This window comes from Dunckerocampus dactyliophorus, chromosome 18 (assembly GCF_027744805.1).
Source record: "Dunckerocampus dactyliophorus isolate RoL2022-P2 chromosome 18, RoL_Ddac_1.1, whole genome shotgun sequence".
Classification (NCBI taxonomy): domain Eukaryota; kingdom Metazoa; phylum Chordata; class Actinopteri; order Syngnathiformes; family Syngnathidae; genus Dunckerocampus; species Dunckerocampus dactyliophorus.
In genome coordinates, this window is record NC_072836.1 from 17,048,991 (window position 1) to 17,070,164 (window position 21,174).

Here is a 21,174-nt window from a genome sequence, read left to right on the forward strand (position 1 = left end):
TGCCAATTATGGTATGAAAAATGACTGCAATGTTGAAAAAAAATCCAGTATTTTGCTGCCAAAAAGGCTTTATGAAATTCTCTCCAAAACCCCTTTCACCCTCCGCTTTTAACAAGCCCCGAGAAGTGTCGTCTGCATTATCCAATTTCACCATAAACAGCAGAAATGATCAACAGGCTCTAATGGCTGAAATGAAAACTGCTTTTATCACACTGGAGCCATCAGTGCTATAAAAAACACACACATAAGCACACGGAGCCCTTTTTCTCACACGGCAAACAAGAGATACAGTTGGGTTTCTTTCTCCCGCCAAAGGAGATCAGTTCTAAAACTGACCCTCTCGTACTCAAGTCTATTTGGGTGATACGCGCTTAAGGCTTTTAAAGGGTGCTGTCCCTCTTCGGCTCCAAACTACCCATTTTTTAAAAAACAAAAAAAGCATAAGAACACCACCATGTTACCAATGGTGGTTTAAAAAAACAGATTGAAAAAATAGGTGTCTATATTTGTCTCAATTTGAAGTTAAACGTTGGAAAAATTGTTGTGACACATTAGAATTGGAAGAGTTTCTTGTTTCGGGCATAGAACCTTGTAAATATAGTATATAGTTGACATTATAAGAGAAAATAAGACATAATATGTACTTACACTTTAGCATTAGGAAAGTTCCTTGTTGTTCCTTTTTTTCCGTCTAGTTTCTGTACAGTACTTCCTGCGGTGGCTCTCATCAATGTAACATTACTGACACCTAGTGACCAGTGTAGAATACTACAATACTACATACCATCAACATCTTTGAATGCCATATACTGTACCTGTATTTTAGTTAATTTGGCAATTTTTATGCTTGAAAATTCTTTTTTTAGGCCAAAAATATGTAAAGTTGACTTAAATATGCATAATTCATGACTAATAATAGGCCATAGTCAACCACAAAACAGCGACGGCTTATTAATACATTTATGAAAAAACGCAAAAACTGTCAAATTTGACGCGGCGAGTGGCGAGGGATTACTGCACATTCAATAATCTCTAATGTTAGCAGCTAAACTTCGCCAATCTGCTGTCATTAGCTGCCAACGAACATAACTCACGTACGTGCATGTGTGTTACGTGGGGCGGAATGTCATGCTTGCAGCACATTCGATAGTTAGCGTCCCCCGCGCAGTACCTAACCAAGACACACAGCACCTTTAACAGTTACTTCTATGCAATAAACAACCTAAAAGACTCGGATATGTTTGGCAGGTCTGAGTCAATGCATATATTTGTACTTCATAAAATGATAAGTCTTAGATCAGCCAGTGGATCAGGAATGATAATAAACATGTTGTAACAATGCCTCTCGCCAGTAAACGTTAAACAGTTGGCAAGCCGCTTTATTTCCCTTGTAAATGATAAGAAACATGCATGCTGGATCTTGTTTGCTGTTCACTGGCTACAGTAGTGTGTGGGAGAACCATAGACATCTACCACAGTCTGGCACTCGCTGGTCCTCATGCTGGTCACCGGCCTGGTCACACACTGCTGTGGGATGGCATTCTACTCCTCAACCGAGAGTAGCTGCAAGTCAGACAATGCGTTTAATTCCAATTCTGGGTGGAATATGAACTCATTGCTCTACAGGTGGTCCCTGTGTTATGGCGGCGGCACATGTACACGTACACAGTTGTAGTGCTCGCACTACAAATGCTTTTAGAAGGGAAACAAGTTTTCCAGTGCTGTAACGTTTATTACAATGGAGATAACATCGACCAAAAAAAAAAAAAAGTACTAAAAAGGCCAGGTGGGCAATTAAGGAAAGAAACAGCTGAATAAATAATGATTCAAAAATAATTAGTAAATGTAATATATTTATACTTTATTACTTTGTCAAATACCTCCCAGTTCCCTCATGATCTCTGTCAATGGACAGTGCAGTCCTTCCGTGTTTATCGCGGTTAATTGATTCCACACCCGACCGCGATAAGTGAATTTCCGATTCAAAGTTAATAAACTGAATATTTTTGTAGTTGGAGCATAGAAAACCTGTTTATGACTTTCGAAGTCTGACTTTTACCATTATTAGAGCCCCATAGACATGAGCTAACACCCCGTAGGCACCTTGTAGTATTCTTTGGTTACACCGCATTGCGCAACACCAATTCACAGGCTACGGGATCACTGCAGGGACATAAGAAACGGCCGTCGCTCATAGCATATAGCAAGCTACTCAGCTAACTAGTTCTATATGTCTGTGTGTGTAGTTATAATGTTCAAATACATAAGTATTATTATTGTTATATGAGCATGTGGCAAGCGTACCAAATGACACAAACCATAGGCTAGTGCTAGTACTGTTTAGGTGTTGTAATGATATGTAGTATTTTACGCTGGTCACTAGGTGTCAGTAATGTTACATTGATGAGACAAACGCCACCACAGGTGATAATCCAGCAACAGATGTGTCATGTTCTGCTGGAGCTGCTCTGCTGCCGCCTGTCTGCTCTCTTTTGCAGCACTGCTGGTCCTGCCAGGCGGAGCCACCGGCGGACACCTGGGAGCAATCATAATCTGGCCTTCTTAAGCCATGCTTGGACACGCACTCGTCTTGGCTCATTCTTTGCTCAAGCATCGCCTCGTGTTGTGCTGCCTTGCATGTTGTTAGCTTTCTGGACAGTTACTCTCCTCGGTATTTTTGTGAGTACCTTGGTTCTTAGCTTGTTTCGTAGCTTTCGTGTGGCTTCGCCTGGTTCTTTGCTTGTACTTCGGTTTCTCTTTTTGTATGTTTTTTCCCCCTCACCCTTCTTATTAAACCTTTTTCTTCACCTTATTTTTTGTCGTCTCTGCTTTGGGGTCCAACCACCGGCTTGTTGCTGTTCTTAACAATCTGTCTTCCACTGGTAGGCTTCGTAAGTGCTATGAGCTTTCAGCAATGTCGAGAAAAGGCAACGCAATCACATGCTGCTAGACTGAGTGGAATAATAACGAGACAATTATTTTTGGGTGCAAAACAACACTAAAGGCAAGAAACAAAGTTTGCTCCTGGACTCCCACTACAGTTGTGTTAATGCTTTACTATCTAGTCTTGGCATAGGAGCTGGGTTTAATAATATAATAATAATAATAATGACATAAGTGTACTATGACTGCTCCAGTCACACTAAGACATGTTCTTACCAGTTTCTTTTCCTTAAGTGGTGAGTGAGTGTTATACAAACGGGACTGTTGTGAAGTATTGTCAGAAGTGCATCCATTCATGGATCCCGAAGGATGATTGCTATATTGACTTCTGTGCAGCTGGCCTATTGTCGTGCAGTTCAATAGACTCTTATTTTCAACTCTTCTCTGCCTGTGTTGTTGAGATTGATTTGTTTCTGACAGACAACCATCTTCTGCCTTAATTGCAGTAAATATTGATTACTTACATCTTCTATTTTCTTGTCTTTCCCCAGCTCGAGAGACATTTACCTGCATTGGATTGAGGATCTGAACTGAATTTAAGTACACCCACTCTACCCTTGGTTATTCCACCCTCGCTTTTTACCCCTCCAGGAGTTACTTTTAAGTTTTTTTTTTGTTTTTAAGACCTTGGGCAACCGCTTGCTTCAATATGATGAGGTATTACATATTATATATATATATTATGAATTTCCCCCAAACTATCCATCCACTTTCTATGCCGCTTATCCTAATTAGGGTGGCAGGGGTATGCTGGAGCCAATCCCAGCTGACTTGGGGCGAGAGGCGGGGTACATCCTGGACTGTTCGCCAGCCAATCGCAGGACAAACAACCGTCCACACTCACACTCGCATTATGGACACTGTCGCCAGTTAACCTAACATGCACGTTTTGGAATGTGGGAGGAAACCCACGCGCGAGAACATTTTTCCACACAGAGATGCCCAAGCGGAGATTCGAACCTAGATCTTCCCGATCTCCTGACATGCTAACCACTCGGCCACCGTGCGGCTCCCCCAAACTCATTTTCAAAAAATTACAACTTTATTCTTTTTGTTTCACATAATATGACTTTTAAAAAATAACTTTTTTTGTAATATTACGAGTTTATTCTCATAAAATTACTACTTTTTTTCTCTTTACTTTTTTCTGATAATATTTTGACTTTATACTTGTAAAATTACAGCTGTTTTTAATTTTTTTTGTCAACTTTTTATGTCAACTTTCTTCCTTCCCACGTCTGTTGTGAGGGGCGTTTTCCATCAAGTCCTGTGTATTCATGAACTCATAAAATTACATTTTGTCGTTTAGATTACAAATTTTTTCTCTGAATATTTCGACTTCATTCTTGTACAATTACTGCTGATGTTTCCATGTTTGTTGTTGTTTTTTAGGTTTCTTGTTAAAATATATTTTAAAACGTGCCAGCCACGGCCCGCACTTTGGACACAGCTGATTTATTTGCTCAACGTGGAACAGCTTGCGACAAAAGAACTGTGCTACTAACTCCCTCGAGGTCGTTAACCAGCTCCAAACTTTCCAGAGCGCCAGAGTCAAGGTGATAGTTAACTTATATTTATAACGGGAGGAACCTTTTATGTATTTTCGATACCGCTTATCCTCACCAGGGTCGCGTTGATCATTCATTTTAATTTCCTCCAAAGGAGGACGAGTGGTTAGCATGTTGGCCTTACAATCAGGAGATGGAGCGTTCAAACCACTGCTTGGGGCTTCTCTATGTGGAGTTTGCCGGGTGTACACCGCCTCTCCTCCACACTCAGCTGGGATAGGCTGAGGGCACGTGATGTAGAAAATTCATGGCTTTCCTCCTCTTTATGAGCCGCATTAAAGGGATCCGTTTTTGCCTGTCTGGCTGATCTTTACTACAGTTTATTTTCTGTCTATGATCTTTATGCAGAGAAGTCCAGTTTGAATCTGTTGAGTGACTATTGGGTGTGCAGTTAAAACGCACAATGACATTAACAGACTGACGGAACTCAGAATGAATTGGAGCCTCTTCATTTTTAATTCGCTAGATGGCGCTACCAGCAGGCTCCACAAATATTGAAGCTCTCCAGCGCTGTCTTCGTGTGTCCTGGAGCACCAGCACAGGGTGCAAGATGCTGCGCTAATCTTCAGCACGGTGTTAGTCGCATGAGGCGGATAAGGCACCCCCCTCTCCCACCCCACCCCACCCCACCCAAGCATCACCCAGCATCACTGAACCGCAGGACCGCGCCAGAGGGAGAGGTAGCCCCCCAGAGTGTACGCACCTGAAGCGTGGAAGTTATTCGCTCGATGATGGCACACTTTATCACCGGCCGCCACTTGGCTTTAAAGTTATATGTTCGAGTCCGGTGCTCCCACGCTCACACATCACGGTGAATGGACCCGCGCGTGCACCATGACGAGCTGCGACCTTTCCATTATGACGAGGAGATGCCTTCTCACTTTCAGACCATTCAGGTAAGAACATGCTAATGAGTTAATTGTTCGTGCAGTTACTGTGTTCGACAATGTTATGACTGATAAAAGGTTGGAAGTGATTATGGACTTTTTTTTAACCTCATAAGCACAACGCAGCCCGTGTTTTATGTACTTATGAAGTGATTTGTTGCTTGGGGAAAGGAAAAAGGTGATCGAATCAGTAAACCCCGCGGACACTTCATTAGGCACACCTAATGTGCCTTTACACAACCAATAATGTTTTTTTTTAAACCATGTAAACAGGAAAGTGACTTTTAGATGGTGATAATGTGTATTTGGTTGCAGTCGTGTAGAGCTGCACTGCATTATAGGCTACTGATGGGGGTGTCTAATATTTTGACCCTCATGTATGGTGTGGTTTGTTTGTTTGAGACATTCCATGGCCACATTTGCACCATAATTCATTCACACAGTAACTTTTACATGTTGACACTTACAATATTGCTCTTCCTGTATATTATAAACCTTGTGCGGTGTTAAGGAAAAGGAATAAATAATTAAAAACAAAATAAGGAATAGTAATAATATTTTACACTACACTATTTTTAATGTAATATTTCTGATTTTGTTCTCCTCCTGTGTGTATTAATTTTTTAGTGTTAAGAAAAAGGAAGCAAAAAATGGAAAATTAACACAAAATTTACTGTAAGATGTGATAACATAGGGAAAAAAATGGAATGTTAGATATTTTTGACCCTATTGTTACTAATTGCATTAGTAACTGTAAAAAAGTATTGATATGTATTTTTTTTATTAATATATTTATATGATATATAAGTGAAATTACTGCTTGAATTAGTAATTTAATACTTTTGTGACAGTGTCAGTCATTTTCTGATGGATATCACTGCATTATGCATGTGTACCTAATATTATGGCCAGTGAGCCTATATTGCGCACAAAAGATTTACCGTGTACAGTGATGGGTGTCTGTTCGGCAACTTTTCTGCAGCCTGACGTAGCTTGAAACGCGATGATTCACTGTGAGTCACCTGTCACATCTATTGTGGGATGGTGTCACGTCTTCAGTGTTCAATCCCAGTGTTCTTACTTTTGTTTGCTTTTTTAAAATTGCACTGCTGAGAGCCTGCAGACTGTCGTGTAACCGTCACTACTTTATGGGTCTTCGATTGTCACCGTGGAACACGGGAAGCTCTTTTATTGATCATCAATCAGGCACGTTTTTCTTACAAATGACTTTTTGATTGGTGATTTCCGCATTGGTGTATGTTCAGCATGCTGGTGCTGTTATGGCAACGCGTGAGCTGAAACAGTTGGAAAAAACCTCCGTCTACAAGTATTATACTTCAGCACAGTCTGCACAGTGTAATCCGTGTATTTAGAACTGTCATTTGTAATTACACTCTTAAGTGGCTCAGCTATGGGTTGATTGGTAGTGTGTAGTCTCCCCAGTGGACCTCAACTTAAGCAACTTTGACAGAAAGTAAACGCGTTTTTCATTTGCATACAGTCTGTTTCTTCAGCTCTAAAAATCCTCTTCCTGTCTTCTTTCAGAATCTTTGTGGTAGGGATCGGCTTCTTCAGCCTGTGCTTTCTAATGACCTCTCTCGGGGGCCAGTTCTCAGCCAAGCGACCCGCCGATTCCCCCTTCGCCACGCGAGCCGAAGGTAAGCCCCCCTAGCTCCACACCAGGGCTGCTGGCAGCATCTCTCGCGGTTGTGCTCCATGCTGGTAATGAACAAGCGAGCAGCATGCTGAGAGCTGCATGGTGCCTCCTTGATTGCTGGCAGGCCCCCTCGCTTTGTTCATCAGAGTCCATCATGTCTACATTCTGTCCCCTAGATAGGCTTCTATCTATAACTACAATACAGATTTATTTTGCTTCTTTCTGCGTATAGACATATTGGATTTGTAATTCTTTATACAAGATACTTTGTATACAATTCCATGCAGTAGCTTAGTGGTTTGTTGCCAGGCAGAATTTCAAGTGCAATGATTTTTCCCCCAATCCCAATTATAAAAAAAAAGAAAAGAAAAAGGGTCAGTTAGGCTGCAGTGGCGTTTCAAGTAATAAGCTAGGGGTCGACACCGCCGTGCCCTTTGACAAAGAGCAGGGACGAACAGGAAGTTACTTTAAAAACAGCACAACTAGGCAAGTTTATTCATATTAATTCCATATATTAAATGCGTACAGGTGGTCCTTTGGGTTACGAACGAGTTCCGTTCCCAGACTGTGATGTAAGTTGAGTTTTAGTGTAAGTCAGAACTTATACCTAAATTATACCTAATTAACTCCGAAGTCACTCACGCTGTACACAGAACACACGATAGACATATGAAATACAGTAATTAAATATAATAAATAAATGGAACAGTAATAAAAAGAGAACAACTCCTTACTTTTATAACTGTGGTTCGCCTACTTAAAATATGGAAGGATCTATCACATTTCCTTGTAACAGCGCACTGAGTCCATGACCCCTCTAGCATTCGTTAGCATTCAATAATCTTTATCCTTAGTAATGGTCACTACTAGGGGGTTTCCCCGATATAACTTTTCCTCCTCCGATACGATAACCTTGAACATCGATCTGATATCAACACGAGTCATACACACTTGTATTACTTATTTTGTAGTGTGGAATGTTATGAAAGAGTAGGTATGAGGAAAAACTGGCCCATTTACTTCTTTATGGATTCGGATTGCATTGTTTTGGACAACGTAGTGGCAGCTAGGTATAATGCTGTATAGCGACGTTCCACGTGCTCAGTTAAGCGTTTAAACCCGACATTACTCACCACTGAGCGGGGCTGGCTCCTTTCTGTGATAGCTAACGACTTATTGTCGTCCTGTGGGTGTTTCCCGTGTGATGCTGCTTCAAATGCGCAATGAGGTTGGTCGTATTAAATGTACTCGGTTCTGTACTACCACGGGAAACTTGTGCATGACACGTTTTGCACTCAGCTGCAATGTCTTTTTCGGACGCGAATGGAAAAATACTGCCGCACGGCCGCTCCTTACTTCTTTAGCACGTAAGCACACGCTGTTGTTGTGATCACTTGGGCTCTATCTGGCCGCAACTGGATAGACGTGCTCGGGCGGAGTCTGGAATCGACTGCTTGTATCACAGGAGTGCAAATATCGCAGGATTTTAGATGCTGGCTGAGATCAATATCGGATTGGGACACCAGTAGTTTCAACAGTTGAGCGGTTGGAACCAAAAAAGCCAGTATTGTTGGGTGTTCAGCCTCTCTCTGAGCTTTCTTTGATGTTTATTTTCACCTCCATGGTGATTGCTTTCCTTTCCTTTGGTGTACTGTCGCCTTGGAGATGTAGTGAAGTCCAAAAAGTTAACTCATAAGCGGTATCATTCTTCCTCAGTGTAGCCGCACAGGCACACACTGCACGCGCTGTTAATTGTTCCCGAACAAATCTTGTGTTTACGGACCAAAATTAAATTTGATTAAGCGCCCTTCCCCTAATGCAGAATTGACACTGATCTTATAACTCCATCTTTGTGGGCACAATTTGTGGAATGCACTTCATGAGGACTTTTCAAGGTCCATGAAGACACCTTTGGGACCAGCAGGAACAGAGATGGTGAGCCAGCATGCCCTCTCTTCCGTCCATCAGTGACGTCTGACTTCACAAATGTTCTGGGGGGGAAAAAAACAAAAAATCTCACAAAAACACTCCAAAATCTTGTAGAAGATCTTCCCAGGAGTGTAGAAGCTGTTATAGCTCCAAAGAGGGGACCAAGTTTGTCTTCATTTGAACTCCCTGTTGGTGTAATAACCATGTTTTGCAATACTTTAGTCCATTTAACCTGGCTGTACATCACGCCTGACTGCCGCATGTGTATGTTGCTGCTCGAGAAACAAACCTACTCAAGCGGGATCTTACCATGGAAGCTTACTTGGTACAAGCATATAGTAAAATGTAAAACTGTGTATAGCTGATGGTTATCACAAAAACTGCAAGGGGTACTATGTTCTTTATCACACTGGCAAGTTCCAGCTAAAAGTGGACATTAAAACTGTTAGACAGAGAGAAAGCCAGTTATCTTTCTCAGCACGGTGTCAGTGTTTCCGCTTCGTGCCCCTGCATATAAACGGCCACAGCGCGAGCCATTTGGGAGAGCCACTGTTAGCTTTTGGACCATTGTTTCACCTTTTATCTGTGTCTGACATGCTGTTGACTCTGCGTATCTGTCCTCCGTGCCTGATATTAGCTGGCACAAGTCTCTGTCTATCACAGCTCATTTGTTAGTGCTTTGTTTATTAAATAATTGCAGGAGCTCCATTATCCTTTTACCACTTCAACCCTTTGGAGCAATAGATAGTAGCCTTGTTGGATGCCGCTGAAATAGTTTTTGAATGGGTTTTCTTGCAAGGGTGAATAATTGGAGCAAGGGAGCACGTTTAAGTGTAGTAAACAGGGGAAGCTCCAGCAATGTGCATTGGGTGCCATTACGGGAAACAATTCAAAGGTTCTTGCTCATTAACGAGGCTCTATATGCAGAGTTGGAGGGTTGAGGCGAGGGTTGCAGACGACAGGAGGGCTGTCTGATTAATTTAGCACTCACACGCTATAGTCAAGGGAAGGCTTGCTTGGCCTTTAGCTCATTAAAATCAGGCTTACTGCAAGCCATGAAGCATCAATCTATGTAAATCCCCCATGTTTATTCTCTGTATATGCGTGTACTGCACTGTACATACATAAACATGGTGGTGAAAGCTTCTTGGTAGTACTTACTGTACACACCTACATCGCTACGTATCCCGCCTGAAGCTCTGTTGGCTGCACCTGAGCTCATGTTGTGACTCATGACACACAGAGACACACACAAGCGCGTAGTCATGCAGAAAATCATATCAAATACAAATCAAATGAGGCACAGTGGGGGAACACTGTGAATGACAGCGAGTGCAAAAGGTGTTAAGAGAAATATGTCGTTATTTTCTTGCCAGCCTGCTTTACTTGACTCTCTCTGCCGGCCGATTTTATTTCATCCTTCTTTCCTGCTTGTTGCGTACGCACCAGATGCTGCATTTTTGTCGTCGTGCATTTTGCGGAAACGTTTCTACTGAAATTTCTCAAATATTTTATATCTAAAGGGACTGTTTGCAACGGTTACGCGGGTGCTTAGAGGGCACCCACTTTCAGAGGCGAGCAGTCTTCATTGTGGGCGGAATTCCCACACTCAACACAACGTGAGCTGCAGTTGGCGCGCCCTTCTCCAGCAGATACCTGCAGCTGTGTGTCGGCACGTTAAGCCCCCTCTCGGTCAAGCTTGACAAAGTCGGCCACAGTGGCCTGCGTGGAGGACATGGCAACAGAATAGCATAGACAAGAATGTGAGGTGCATTCACAGACATCGGGTCATTACGTATTTTTTGTGCCCAGCCAAAGACCCACGAGCCACCGAAAACAGTTCCCACCAGTTGAGAATCACTGATTTAGAATAATTTTTTAAATTAGTATATTCAGCTGAAAATGTGAAAGATGTTATATAATTTTAATATATAATAACTGGTAACGTCCAAAAGCTGGTGTTGAACCAACTCCGTACAAACAGACCCGATATTAGCAAAATAATAATTACACTCTTCACTGTGTGTACGAACCGCCAACTAGTGTAAGTATAGGTCTTCTGTCAAACACACACGTCATTTTCAATTCTTGGTTAACACAAATGAGGCTGATTTTGTATCAAAATAGGTTATTTATAGCAAAACATAGACGTTCTATGTAAAAGTGTATCCTCATGTTGTCAGAATCTTAATCACATGACATTTTCATATGGTTTGAAGGCGAAATTGATAGCCAAATCAGAGTCCTCTCAATCAAATCATCCAATAGTCAAACATTCTAAGACACCCGTAGTGGTTTGGTCCAAACGTATCAAAAAGGTGGCAAAAATTGTGATCAGTTTTCCAAAGTCAAAGCGAATGTGTGTGAGTATTTTTGTTTTGCCTATAATACTCAGATAATAGGGTAACTTTCATTTGAGATAAATCAGATACTTACGTTTTCTTAATCAAACAATTAATCGAATACCAAAATGGTTGTTGATTAATTGGATTAAATGTTGCAGCTCTAGATATTAATGTATAGGTTTGACTGACACTGTCAGGTAAGTATTAATTCAATAGTGTTTATCATTGTTATGGTTTGCAGTGTAATAGAACTGCATCATACTGGCAACTGTTTCCAATATGTTACCTTATTTAGTTAGTGGGTAAGTTAGCTGGGCTGTAACTTTTAACAGGATGAGTGGAATATTGAAAATTGAAGGATGAATTGATGTGATGTTCATCTGAGCGTGGTGCGATGGAGGTGCCTGTTCTACGTGTGAACCGAGACCGTATTGCCACACTTTGGCTTTCCTCGCGTTACCAGAAACTCAGAACAGCCCTGGATGGCACATGGGTGGACGACAGCTCTGTCCCCTTTTTCAAATGCATGTTTCCTTTAATATGTTCTCTTTAAGGTACAGGAGACTAATGATGGTGAAAAGAAGACGGAAGGCACAGTTGGAAGCTTTCCACCAGAGTGCGACGCATTAAAGACACAGACGTTTGATCCAAGATATCGTAAAGGCTCCAGTTGTATACCGGCACTTTCTAATAAGCTCTTTGAAGACCACCTTTAGTGTCCTTTTAACATGGGGTCTGAATAAGGCATTGCCTCAAAGGGATATGATGCGTATCTTGGCCAAATTAGACTAAATGGTTTGGAGCTTCATGCCACACTATTTCCTTTTTTTGTTGGCAAACACACTGTTACATATAGATACATAGTGCAGTGAAAATCCTATCTGTGCAATTCACTTGAAGACACAAATCTGGTAGGGGGAAGTATACAGTGTTTGGAAAGTTGGTTTCTAGCTCACAGTTGAAGGGTTTGGACTCGTAATGAAACACTATGAATATTTTATATGATTATCCTGGCCTCGTTGTTGGCATGTTGGCCTCACAGTCAGGAGATCGATAGTTTGAATCTTCGTTTGTGCATGCCTCTGCGGCGTTTGCATGTTCTCCCTGTGCATGTGTGGGTTTTCACCGGGTGCTCCTCCCCATCCCAAAAATATACACGTGAGGTTAAATGGAGACTAAATTGGTCCATACCTGTAGGTGTGCATGTGTGTGAATGGGTGTTTGTTTACAGGTACATTGTATGTGCCCTGCGTGTTTACTCTGGATAGGCTCCAGCTAAATGGATGGATGATTGTGATGTGCGGATTGACACTGCAAAATGTCTACTTGTATTTTTTATGTTATCATTTAACATACACTACTTTTTAAAATGTTGAAATTCGCGGGTCGCTTGGTAGGACGGAGGTTCCGTTGAAAATGAATGGACAAGAGGTGACATCGCCTCCCGTGTGTAGAGATCATTATTGTGCAGTTGGCCAGCAAGTTTTCACCGCTCACCGGACTCTCAGACGCATGTTATAATTAGAGATGCTCGATATTGGCGTTCTTATCGATATACCGATATTGTCTGGCACTGCACTTCATTACCGATACCGTTATTGGCAGCAGCTCTTCCCTCTAATGTCAGGTCGCGTCTCGTGTAATGAATGAACACATTATGCTCCTTCTACTGCATGCGTTTCACAAGTAAACATTGTGCAAAATAAGACAAATACTGCAATATGCAGGACAAAGTGGAGAAAAAGTGCCATGTTTTATTTTAAACATTTTGTCTCAACAAACTAGTCATTAAAAAAAATGTGACCAACAGTCAACTATTATAACATGTTCTTCTACTGCCAACAACAACAATAGAGTTTGGAAAGCTGCACATTTCTATATTGCACAGACATCTGTATAAGAACAAAGATAAGTGCATATATGAAATATATATAAATATATAAATATGGACTAATACGGTCAGTGAAATTATAAACTGGTATAGCTGGGTAACTTTTTTTTGCCTAGGATCATTCATTGCCTACTTCACACCCCCCTCGCATAAATACCTATTTTGTAAATTACGTATTTCGATAATTAATTTTATACTATATATTAATAATCATTTCAGACTGCGGACATATATATGAGCAAGCAAGCTTTGTTGCTCTGTGGAGCACGACGCGGTTTGATGAGGTCTCACTCACGCGTCGATATCAATAACGGCATAATAAGATACCGATGTCAGTTCTATCCCAATACCCGCCCTTGTTATAATTGTTTAATTTGGTCAATTTATTCTCACAGTTTAATCAAGAAATCATATCCTCTTACATCCCTTTTTTTTGGAAAGATTGACGGGTGTTTGTGATTGGGTTTATGCATCTGGTTCTGCCTCATGTGAGGACAATGATGGGACTCTTGGGATTGATAATGAAATGAAATGGACGTGACTAACACATTATTCCTCTCAAACATGGTTTAAAATGAATATTTTTCATCACACGTATAAAAGGGAAAGGGTATTTATTAGACGTGGCAATGAGAATGAGGTTCTTGCTGTGCACATGCGCCACCTATCCCATGTACTTTCATGGAATTGACGGTCTAACGTTGCCAAACCCAACTAATTGACAACAAAGCAAGCAACAGGGTGAAAACAAAACCTTTTACCTTCACATTTTGACTCTGGTAGCGTTAAAGACCGTTGTAGCGCCACAGTGAAGTTCACACACGTTGCAAAGTCCTCCCACTCTCCAACAGCAAAACACACTGCCCACATTCCCCCAACATGCTACAATGTACAAACGATCAAGGGATATTTGCCTTGACATTTTAGACGACTCACACTGACTTAAGATAAAAGAATCTCGAGTAAGGTTGTAGTTGTCCCTCAGGATGATTTGCAGCCAGCACAAACGCAAGCAAGTGTTGGGCTATTTGTGAATGTTTGTACACGTGTTAGGATGTCTGTTAGTTGGGCTTTTAGTTGACTACTGTTTGTGTTGTGTGCATTTCTGCGTACGTGAGGTGGGGTGAGGTGAGGTGTTTCTTTGAAAATAGCTTGTTCTTGAGAAAATATGGTTAAAAACATTGTCCGTGTCCCTAACTGTTATATCCGTTTACATATTTTTAAGACGGACTGTCTCACAGTACGCATAACAAGTACGTTATATTGTGTGAATATGGAGGAACACTTAAAGTGCTCATGGTACCAAAAAAAGCAATAACAAATAAAAGTAGTCACTTAATGTTTGTCATACTGCTGTCATCCGCCAGTAAGCAACTATAAAATACGTGTGAGATGAAGTTGTGATTATGAAACGCCCCCACCGTTTTGGCTGGGATGTCATGCCGAGGACGCGTTACGGCGACCGGGACACAGCCATGGACGCGCAGCAACGCAAAGAGAAATATTCACAACAATAACCCAATAGTAACATTACAGTGGTTATTAATACATTGTTCATTGTTACTACACACATTTACACATTCGTTTTTCAACATTTACAGAATAAGTACGACAGTAATCGTTTATCGTGGTGAAATGGTTCCAGACCCGACCGTGTTAAGTGAATTTCCCCCAAGTAGGATTCAATATCAAAAACTGAATATTTTCCTAGTTAGAGCATAGAACACCTGTTTATGACTTTCTAAATAGTTTTTTAACATTATTAGAGCCCTTTAGACATGAAATAACACCCCAATAGTCACTCCTGTTCTTTGTTTACATCACATTGCACAGGCTTCTATATCACTGCAGGGACATAATAGACGGCCGCCACGAGCATACAAGCTACCGGGCTAACTAGTTAGCCTCTCCAATGGACTTATTCTAAACTTAAGGAAGTGTTTCAAACAGCGTGGGGAAGAAGGACAAAGAAGCCAAAAACTTACCACTTCCACACAGAATAAGAGGAGAACCTTTTGTTTTCCACATTCCATCTCAGCCATGGCATGTCGGCTCCGCTCGGCTGGCTCTGTCTCCATGCATTGTGAAAGCTAATGTAATCTAACATGTCTCATAACATTACTGATGCCTAGTGACCAGAGAACTACATATAACTTGTCTTTCAATATTTTTTGACCAATAATAGGCCGTAGTCAACCACGAAACAGCGCTCATTTATTAATGTATTATTTTTTGAAAATTTTTTTGAACTGCAATATATCGAGAGACGACGGTACGGTAGGCTATTTATAACAAAAACAAAGACATTCTTTGTATAAATGTATGCTCAGCAATAGCCGTGGGCACCCCCTGTGTAGTCACAATGGTACAATCTTGGTCACATGACATTTTTATATGATTAGAGGACGAGATTGATCGTGGAATCGCCCTCCTCCGAATTGTGGAATAGCCGACGATTGTAAGACACCCCGAGTTGGGATGGGAGCATTTCTCTCTGAACGTTCTGAACCCCTGAATCCATGCTAGTGTTAACACAGTGGAAGTCTGTGTGGATGCAGCTTAACTTCTCTCAGCCGCGTAAATCCTCTTTTTTTTTTTTTTCCCCAGACCACAAACAAGTTGAGACTGAATCAACAGCGCCTCTGCTGGTTGCATCCAAATAGTGCACTCCAGTTTGCATTCAATCAAATTCCCAACAATCAACGCCAATTTAACAGCCCTCGACAAAAAGGAGAAACACAAATTTGGCCTTTGTCAAATAGCCACACGCAATTGGCAGATCAGGATGCTGAAGTGAGCCGAACTGAACTGTACCACTTTACTGACAAGCCTAAACTGCACACAAGTCCCTTGTGTCCCACTCTGTTGTGCTGTTTACAGCTTTATGGCACCACTTGTCACTTATTTGATGCGTCTCTTCCAACATAAGACCGATTTTTGCCCTTTTGCCTCTAATGACTAGGCCTGCAGGCCTGACTACTCCGTAGTGTTGCTTTAAATTTGTGCACACACAGTGTAGATGTTGATTGAATTGTCACCTGGGGATACCACTGGGAAATGAACAACTTAATTGCAATGGTTCCTGTAAATTAGCTGGAGAACATTGTTATTTGCAAAGGGGGTGTCCGTGACGCTTGGAGACATGTCACTTAATAAAGCTATTTTACCATTCCACTGCAAAAAAAAATATGAATTGAATGGTTTTGTGTATTTATTGGCTGATGTCATTACTCATACTGACACAGCAGGCTGCATCAGTGACTGTAATGTCGCAGATTAAACGTCAGATGTTATTTTGAAGAGCTCAAAGTGGGTCAGGAAGTTCACTTCAAGTCGCGGTTCAGGTAATGTTTATTTTGCATGCATGCACAACTTTTTTGCTGTGAAAACAGGAAATATGTTTATGCAAATGATCATCATATTGTTCTGGTTTGGCACAATGGAAACACAGAGAGCATAAAAGAAAATCCAACTCGTAATAACTCATATCCTCATTGTTTGCCGCGACAGGCTGCAGAGGATTGAGGCGTGTTTTAATAGCCAGCAGCTTTATCAGCTGAGCTTTGTGTTTCGCCAAGCCTTACTTTGTAGTCTGAGGACAGCAATACATCATATTACAACCACCAAGTGACAATGAGATTTAACTGTGGCGTGGATGATGATAAAACACAGCAAAACAAAAGCGCTGTCGTACATCTGCAGGCAGCACCGGCTTCTAATTGAAGCTATTAAAATAGTGCGGCTTGTTTCCATTTCCGAGATGTCAGACATAATAAGAGGCTGGAGTTGCACAGAGGATAAGTGACAGTCGGTCTCTGCTCTGATAGCTTCTGGAGCCGGCTCCCCCGGTGGTGCCAAAACGCCACCTCAATCAGCCTCCACCATAATGAATATTTGAATTAGGAGTGAAAGCGGAAGGAAGAGGTTAAGGTTGTATCAGAGTTCAAATCTTAGGCTTGTATCTTGGTGACACGTGAGATAGAGAATGTGTACCTCCTCCATCAAGTCTTTCAGAGACAAAAAACTAACATGACTGAAAGTGGAAACTGGAAGTGGGCTGAGGAAAAAGAAAAGCCATCATCACCAAGGAAGCGAAAATGGACGTCATTAGAAGAGAAAGGAGAAACACCCGCAGGTCTAACTGACGTCTGCCATTATTAATAGGGGTGTCACGATACAACTTTTTCACTTCCGATACCAATATTGCAGCCTTGATTATCGGCCGATACCGATATCAATCCGATATCAGCACGAAACATACATACTTTTAGACAATTTTTTGTAGTGTGGGATTTTAGAAAAACGTTGATCAAGTGATGACTCTGAGAACAATAATCAGCAACAGTAGGTATGAGGAAAAACAAACATATAGCTCAGCTAGGCATACTATACCGAGGTTTGAGGCGCTCAATGAAGTGTTTAAACCCGACTTTACTCACCACCGACACGGCTCCGTTATAGCTAATGGTTTTTTGTTGTCCCGTGGGAGTTTCCCGTGTAATGCTGCTTCAAATGCGCAGTGAGTTTGGTCGTATTAAACTTGCCCGGTTCTGTGTCAACACGGGAAACTTGCGCATGACAAGTTTTACGCTCCTCTACTGTACGTTTTTTTCGGACTATAACGAACACATTATAGTCCATGCTGAACACGTTAGCGCACGGTGTTCTTGTGATGATTTACATCAAAACTCGACTCACTTCACACTCAAGGAATGGGAGGCGTACGTAATGCGAGGACCACCTGTAACGGGTCAATTTTCACTGGGTCGCCGATTGTCCAAATGCTATTTTACTCATCATCCAGCATGCACACAATTTCTTGGCCAAATTATTTGTGATTTGTGTCTAGAGCCAGGGATTCACTGTACGATGTAAGCCCGTTTTAAGCCTGACTCAGAGTTGGCCAAATCATTTTTGAGTCTGGGATGATTTAAATCCTCGTTGGCCGTCATAGACGTACAATGTGCAGAGGGAAACTAAGCGCAATTAACCACCACCGACTGTCCTCGGGTGTCGAACGAGTTCCGTTCCTAGACTGTTATGCAAGTGGAGATTTAGTGTAAATTGGACCTTATACTAAATTATACCAAATTAACTCCAAAGTCACACATTATACACAGAACACATCGATGACATATAAAATACAGTAATATGAGACAAATAAACTTTTATCCCTGTCTTGTAGGCTTTTCTACCTTCTTAAAATATTTTCCCAGGCTAGGCCATGAATTCATGACCCCGCTAGCATTCATTCGCATTCAGTCATCTTTATCCTTAATGATGGCCACGACAGTTGAGCAGTTCCTGCTACCTGCGACCCTAATGAGGACAAGCGGCATACAAAAGGGACGGATGGAACTTTAGGCATACAGTATATTTTCCAAATATGTTTGTTTAAATGCTTAAGATCCACTCTATTTAAATCACGGCGGTGAAGTTCACAGTTAACCTACAGTACAATTAACATCCTTCAGACAAACTCAATTGAAACCAACCTTCCTGATGAGAATAGTATTGCGTACGTACAGTGTATAGCATACATACCGATTTTGCATTTGGCAGCCAGTTACTCTTAGAGCACAGGCCAGGGTTCAGTAACATGGTGATCTAATATAGGAAGAGGTTCAATATTAATGGTGCTGTGGCACCACCGTAATGGAGTCGTTAGAGGAGATTAGCTGCAGCTATTTAAGCTCTTTATTAACCAGCAGATGACGAGTCACACAGCAGAGCCTCCACATTGGCACAAAGTATAAACCCACACTCCGTATTTGGTAAGGAACACAGAGTTGCCTAAGAGGCAGTAATGAAGAGTTGATTGCAACCATACGCTATATAAGGTCCGGTGCTAAAAATGTACTGTGTAGGAAGAAAGGGTGTTTGGTCTCGGTAATGGTGATTTATGAGAAGCATTACTGCGAAGAATTGTGAGTTCTCCTTCCCACACTTAAGCCCAGAGGCTCTTAGATTTACTGCAGCACTGCAGCTCATAGACCAACCAACTTACAGCTAATATCTGGGATCCTTTTCTGGGACCCTCAGTTCCTTATTTAAAGTAACAGCCAGCAAAAATATCCTCAAAATGAAATGAGATTCCACAAAAAGCAAGAATGGTTAGAGATGCTTCGTTTTTCACAGATTAACAACAGAATAATAACACGCTTTTCTGATGGTGTCTTGTGTTTTCAAATGCACTACATCAAAGGTGACTGATGTAGGTGACTCTTCTGGGGTCCCATTTGCGGCTTCTTTTTTTTTTTTATTGGCCTGCGGCATATTCTAAAAAAGTGCAAGGCCCTTAAAGGGACATGATGGGGGAAAAAGCACAAACTATTGCAAAAACCTGAGAAAGATTTGCGACTGGGAAATACCGTTTTTTTTTTAATGATAGAACCTATTGGCTTTATAGAATTTCATTTTATTTTTATTCTGAAATATAAACACATAAAACGGGTTCATTTTTTTTTAAACTTGGCTTTGAAGAGTATTTTACGACACTGAAGTCAGCTTCTGATTCGTCAGCCTAACTTAATCTGCAGTGCGACTGCGCCGTTAGACATGGTCCAGTTGGAAAACCACTGTACCTGGACTTCTCAAATCGGGACTTGATTAGCCTACCTAGGCTAAACATTAATTATAACACAGTTTCAAATTTGTGAAACCCTTATTAAAGTTGTGAAAGTGCAATAAAGGCACATTTCGCTGTGTTTTCAGAATCTCGGGGCTGAAAAACTAAATGTGCCTTTTAGTGAATTTTCACAAATTCAATAACTACAGTAATAGTTGTCAGGCCAAGGGTCGTGTCTAAAAACAAACAAGACAGTCGCACTACACATTAAGTTAATTCCACCTTAAATTTCCACTTGAGTGTTAAATCAGAAGCTGGCGATGAGAAATAGGAAAGAAATGCATCTCGCAAAAGTTTCTCGTGATCTCGCAATATTTTCTCTGGATTGGGTTTTAATGCGTTTTATTTCTTCCATCATACCCCCTTAGAGGCTCTGTAAAAATGAGATCAAATCAGAAACATTTTAAATGTTGATATGACACTAATACAGTGGAACCTCTGTTAGCGTCATTCATCGGTTCCAGAAGGTCCAACTCAAACCGAAACGTACTCTAACCGAATCAAGTTTTCCCATAAGAAATCATGCAAATCCAATACGTTCCAGACACTCAGAAATGCTAACACAAAACCCATTGTTATAGTTTTACAATGATAGTTTTACATGCAGAAAAAAATGAAATTTAATTGATTAAAAGGGGTTAATGTCGGGCTGCAACTGATAAATAGGTTGATTATTTTTTCGATTAATCGGATTAAAAAAACAACAACACATTTTTAATTTCCGCCTCTTTACTGTATTGAGAAATAGAAGATTGAGCTGACAAAGCAAATAAGTGCACAAACACCAGGTTGCTGCAACATTCTGAACATTCTGTTCAAATAATGTTAGAATAAAAAAATGTATGTTTGTCAAATAGCTTCAGTAAAACAACAAATGTACACAAAAATACAATCATGGTCATTTTCTTCGAAGCTTGTAGTTTCAATTAATGGAGTAATCGGTTAGGCCATAGATGGACCTTAGTTAGTTAGTTAGTTAGTTAGTTAGTGGTTGGGTCCGCAACATATCAGAAAAGAGGTAAAAATGCCCATCATTGTTTTCCAAAGTCAAAGCTGATATCTGTGGATATGTTGTTTTCGATAAAGCACAAAGATAATAGGTCTGTTTTCATGGATGACTAAGGATGTAAAAAATATTCACATTTGAGAGGCTGAAATCAGAGGATATTTACATATTTAAACCAAAAAAACGATTACCAAAATAGTTGTTGATTAATTGGGTAATCAATTAACCATCGATTAGCTGTTGCAGCTCGAGATAAATGAACATTTAATGTCACTTTTACCTTCATGGACGACTTGATGCGTCTCAAGCTCGCTTGATCT

The 21,174-nt window shown here is 41.0% G+C and overlaps 1 protein-coding gene across 2 annotated transcripts in view; it reads left to right on the forward strand.

Moving 5' to 3' along the window:
• Positions 1–1,345: 1,345 nt before the first annotated feature.
• The window catches only part of LOC129170779 (alpha-1,6-mannosylglycoprotein 6-beta-N-acetylglucosaminyltransferase B-like), a 73,038-nt gene continuing 53,209 nt past the window's right edge, over positions 1,346–21,174 (forward strand). The window contains exons 1-4 of one of the 2 annotated variants that reach the window (XM_054758764.1): positions 1,346–2,679; positions 3,435–3,600; positions 4,978–5,407; positions 6,944–7,056. In XM_054758764.1, the coding sequence (XP_054614739.1) occupies positions 5,286–5,407; positions 6,944–7,056 (235 nt within the window). In that variant the 5' untranslated portion in view covers positions 1,346–2,679; positions 3,435–3,600; positions 4,978–5,285. Of the gene's footprint in view, positions 2,680–2,761; positions 2,892–3,434; positions 3,601–4,977; positions 5,408–6,943; positions 7,057–21,174 lie in introns of those variants that run through there. The other variant, XM_054758765.1, reaches the window with a different exon arrangement.